At 37.5% G+C, this 4,018-nt stretch overlaps 1 protein-coding gene and 1 non-coding gene across 2 annotated transcripts; one reads left to right on the top strand and one right to left on the bottom strand.

Annotated features, from left to right (window-relative positions):
* Positions 1–398: 398 nt before the first annotated feature.
* On the bottom strand, positions 399–1,328 carry LOC133033108 (uncharacterized). Its single transcript, XM_061107709.1, has one exon. It carries the CDS (start codon positions 1,326–1,328, stop codon positions 399–401), a length of 930 nt encoding a protein of 309 aa, XP_060963692.1.
* Positions 1,329–2,448: 1,120 nt separating this feature from the next.
* Positions 2,449–2,555, top strand: LOC133033319 (small nucleolar RNA R71). Its single transcript, XR_009685575.1, has one exon. It is a non-coding gene; the product is annotated as a small nucleolar RNA R71 (small nucleolar RNA).
* The last annotated feature ends 1,463 nt before the right edge of the window (positions 2,556–4,018 follow it).

Genomic DNA, 4,018 nt, shown 5'->3' with positions numbered 1-4,018 from the left:
AAGGCATAGGTACCAAAAGGAAAAGTGAATGTGGTCTTTTCATGATCTTCTAAAGCAATCTCGATTTGGTAGTACCCTGAATAACCATCAAGAAATGTGTAGAAAGGATGACCTGCCACACGTTCTAAGATTTTATCGATGAATGGAAGTGGGAAATGGTCTTTACAGGTGGCGGCATTTAATTTTCTATAATCAATGCACATGCGCCAACCTGTTGTGACCTTGGTAGGGATGAGTTCTCCCTTATCATTATGTACCACTGTTACTCCCAATTTCTTGGGAACAACCTGAGTTGGGCTAACCCATTTACTGTCGACAACAGGATAAAGTATCCTGTAATCAAGAAGCTTCAAGATTTCTGTCTTTACCACTTCCTTCATTGGTGGGTTTAATCTCCTTTAAGGATCTCGTCGTGGTTTAGCCCCGTCTTCCAATTTAATGTGATGGGAGAAAATCAAAGGACTAATCCCTTTAATGTCAGCTAACGTCCAACCAATTGCTCCTCTTTGCTCTATAAGCACGTTGATAAGTTGTTGCTCTTGAGTTGCATTAAGGGTGGAGGATATGATGACAGGGAAAGTGTTGTTTGCTCCCAAGAAGACGTGCTTAAGTTCCTTTGGAAGTTGAGCCAAGTTTGGTTGACGAGCTTGTACAATGGATGGTTTTGGTATTTCTCTATCTTGAGGAAGTCCCTCGAAGATTGGATTCCAAAACATGGTTCTTTTGGTCGGTAATTGATTGATGACTTCAGGGTTGAATTTAGTATTACCCGACTCAGAACTCTCAGAAATTTTGAAGAGGTCGTTCAGATGAGTGGAAGTGTATTGTGCTTCTACCTCTTCTAAAATAAGTGTATCGATCAGAAATGATTGGAAACACTCATCGTTATCAGGTGGTTGTTTACCAATGTTGAAAACATTCACCTCTAGAGTCATGTTCCCAAAAGAGATTTTCATGAGACCATTCCTACAATTGATGAGTGCATTTGCTGTTGCGAGGAATGGTCGTCCGAGAATGATAGGAATTTTGGACTCTAAGTTGACTTCCGATTGAGTGTCCAAGATGAGAAAATCCACGGGGTAATAGAATTTATCAATTTGAATCAAGACATCTTCAACTATTCCCCGAGGTTTCTTAACTGATCGATCGGCCAGTTGTAGCACCACAGATGTGGGCTTAAGTTCTCCTAGGCCTAGTTGCAAGTATATGGAATAAGGCATGAGATTTACACTTGCACCTAAGTCGAGAAAGGCTTGCCCAAAATCCTGTTCCCCTAGTTGACAGGAAATGGTGGGACAACCAGTATCTTTGTATTTAAGCGGTGTCATACAGTCAATCACCGCACTAGCTTATTCTGCCAAGAATGTAGTTTTCTTGACATGGTGCTTCCTTTTGATAGTACATAAATCCTTGATAACTTTGGCATAAGCTGGTACTTGCTTGATTACATGAAGTGATGGAAAGTTAACCTTAACTTGTGTCAAAAAGTCAAGGATCTCACTATGACTTTCCAGTACCTTCCCAGTGGATTTCAAGGCCTGAGGAAAGGGCACCTTTACTAGAAGGTTCTGTGTCACGTCAGCATCTGGAGCGGGCATTGGTACACTAGTGGTTGTTTTTGGTAATAGTGATACCGTACTTTGACCACTTCGAGTAGTAATGGCATTAACCCCTTTGAGATTAGACTCTGAAGAAGCGGAGGTTTGTGCCATATGTTGCCATTTGGGAGTGATTAGAGGCTGAGCAGGAAGCTTACCACGCTCTTAAATGACTGAAGAATCATTTAATTTTGTTAATTGAATCTTTATTTCTTTCAATTCCTCTATCACCTGAGTAAAATAAGTCCTGAACTCTAGTTGAGAGTCTGCAAGAATTTTCATGGAATTCTCAAGAGACTTATTTTGTTGATCAAGCCTCCATTGGCTCCCAAATTCTTGATTTTAACTTGTATCCTTTCAACTGAAATTGGGATGGTTACGCCAACCAGGATTGTATGTGTTGGAGTAGGCATTATAAGGATTCTTGTAATCTCCTAAGGCATTACATTGTTCCTCATCTCCTCCCCTCAACATACTAAGAGTAGGGCACTCTTGTGGTTGATGATCAGTCCCTCCACAAATGAAGCATGGTTCTTGCTTTTCCACTTTTGCAGCCATCTGGAGTGCTTTACCTTCTTGAGTTTTGAAAGCCTCAAATTGCTTTTTCAAAGCTTCAAGTTGAGCTTTCACACTGTCCTCCTCCTTCAATTGGTAGACTTCGGTTGTTCATGGCTTGTCAGTAGGACTTGGCGCACTCCATGTGTAGGATTTTTCAGAGATTTCTTCAAGATATTCCAAAGCTTCTTTGGGATCTTTCTGAAGGAAGTCGCCATTGCACATCATTTGTACGAATTGTCTTTTGTCGGCTGTGAGACCGTCGTAAAAATAGCTGACAAGACGCCAACTTTCATATCAATGATGTGGGCATTGGCCCATCAAATCTTTAAACCTCTCCCACACCTGATGAAACGTTTCATGGTCCTTTTGGGTTAAGGTAGAGATTTTCCTCTTAAGGCTGCTGGTCTTATGGGGTGGAAAAAATTTAGAGAAAAATACTTTTGTCATTTCATCCCATGTCCCAATAGACCTAGGCCTTAAGGAATACAACCAGCTTTTGGCTTTTTTCCTTGAGTGAGAAAGGAAAGAAGTTCAATCTCACCAAGTTTATGATGACAGCTTGGTTGTTGAATGTGGCCACCACCTCTTCGAAGGCCTGAATATGGACATATGGACTCTCATTTTCCATACCATGAAAGGTTGGTAAAAGTTGAATCATGCCAGGCTTGAAATCGAAGTTGGGCATATTAATGGGGTACATTAGGCATGAAGGTGTGGTGGTACGCGTAGGATGTAGATAATTCTGTAGCGTTCTTGGTTGGGCTTCCTCTTGTTGAGCCATCATTGGCAGTGCAGGTAGTATGGGTGATGGTGGTGAATGAGAACAAGTGGAAGAAGACGATTTAGGAGAGTTTTCTAAAATTTCAATTTGTTGTTTTACAAATCTCCCTAATCTATCTCTATTTCGTGACATTCACTTTTTTTTTTTAATTTTTCTTTTTTTATTGTGTATTTTCACTTGTTAAATAATGTAAATTACAACTTTGTAAATAATGCAAGGGTATTCACATAAGATATTCCCAGGCCGATTGGGAAGGTTGCCAAGGTGCCGCTTCGTCCCAGACTTTTACTAGAACTCCCCGGGTTCCTAGAAAGTGTAGAGGGTACTCTACCACAAACCTTTAAAGCCAATCTTTCTTAGACAGAATAATCTCAGTTTGTACCAGTTTTACCATTACACACCTAAAAAGTTTATAAAAATATTTTATGCACAACTTTTTTTTTTAGCCTAAAGGATAAAAGTCTACAGCTAACCTAAAATAAATAAAATAAAAGTAGCTAATCCTAAAAAAAAAGTATACAAAATAAAATAATGTACCAAAAAAAAAAACTAACATCCTAATATAACAAAATAATAAATACAACTAACGAATAAACTAAAAAAAAACTAAAATACTTGCTGCTTTTATTTTTTTACTAAAAGAGTAAAGAAGAAAATAATAATAATAATAATAATAATAATAATAATAATAATAATAATATATAATAATTTTTTTTTGAATCTATATATAACTAAAAAAAATAAATTATATTATATTAACTAAAAAGTTTTTTTTTATATAAACAAATAAAGAGAGACAAAAAAAAAACTACTATACTAACCTCTTGTAGCGGAGAAACCTCCCCGGCAACGGTGCCAAAAATTAATGTCGCCCAATTAGTTACACTGCGATCGCGGTAGTAAATGGGCTATATGTCGTATCCATAGGGAGGAAAAATACACTCAAAAGGACAGTTAGTAATTTTACGAGAATAAAATAAGAACCTTGAATGTGATGAGAATATTGAAAAAAAATATATTTTTAAAAATTAAACAAGTAATTAAAATGAGAAGTGATCAGAAAATGATTATGGAAGACACA

This window comes from Cannabis sativa, unplaced genomic scaffold (assembly GCF_029168945.1).
Source record: "Cannabis sativa cultivar Pink pepper isolate KNU-18-1 unplaced genomic scaffold, ASM2916894v1 Contig3, whole genome shotgun sequence".
Classification (NCBI taxonomy): domain Eukaryota; kingdom Viridiplantae; phylum Streptophyta; class Magnoliopsida; order Rosales; family Cannabaceae; genus Cannabis; species Cannabis sativa.
This window is presented reverse-complemented; position numbering and strand designations above follow the sequence as displayed.

Coding starts and splice junctions, on each gene's coding strand:
- LOC133033108 (XM_061107709.1), bottom strand. CDS start 1,328: ATGACACCGCTTAAATACAAAGATACTGGTTGTCCCACCATTTCCTGT.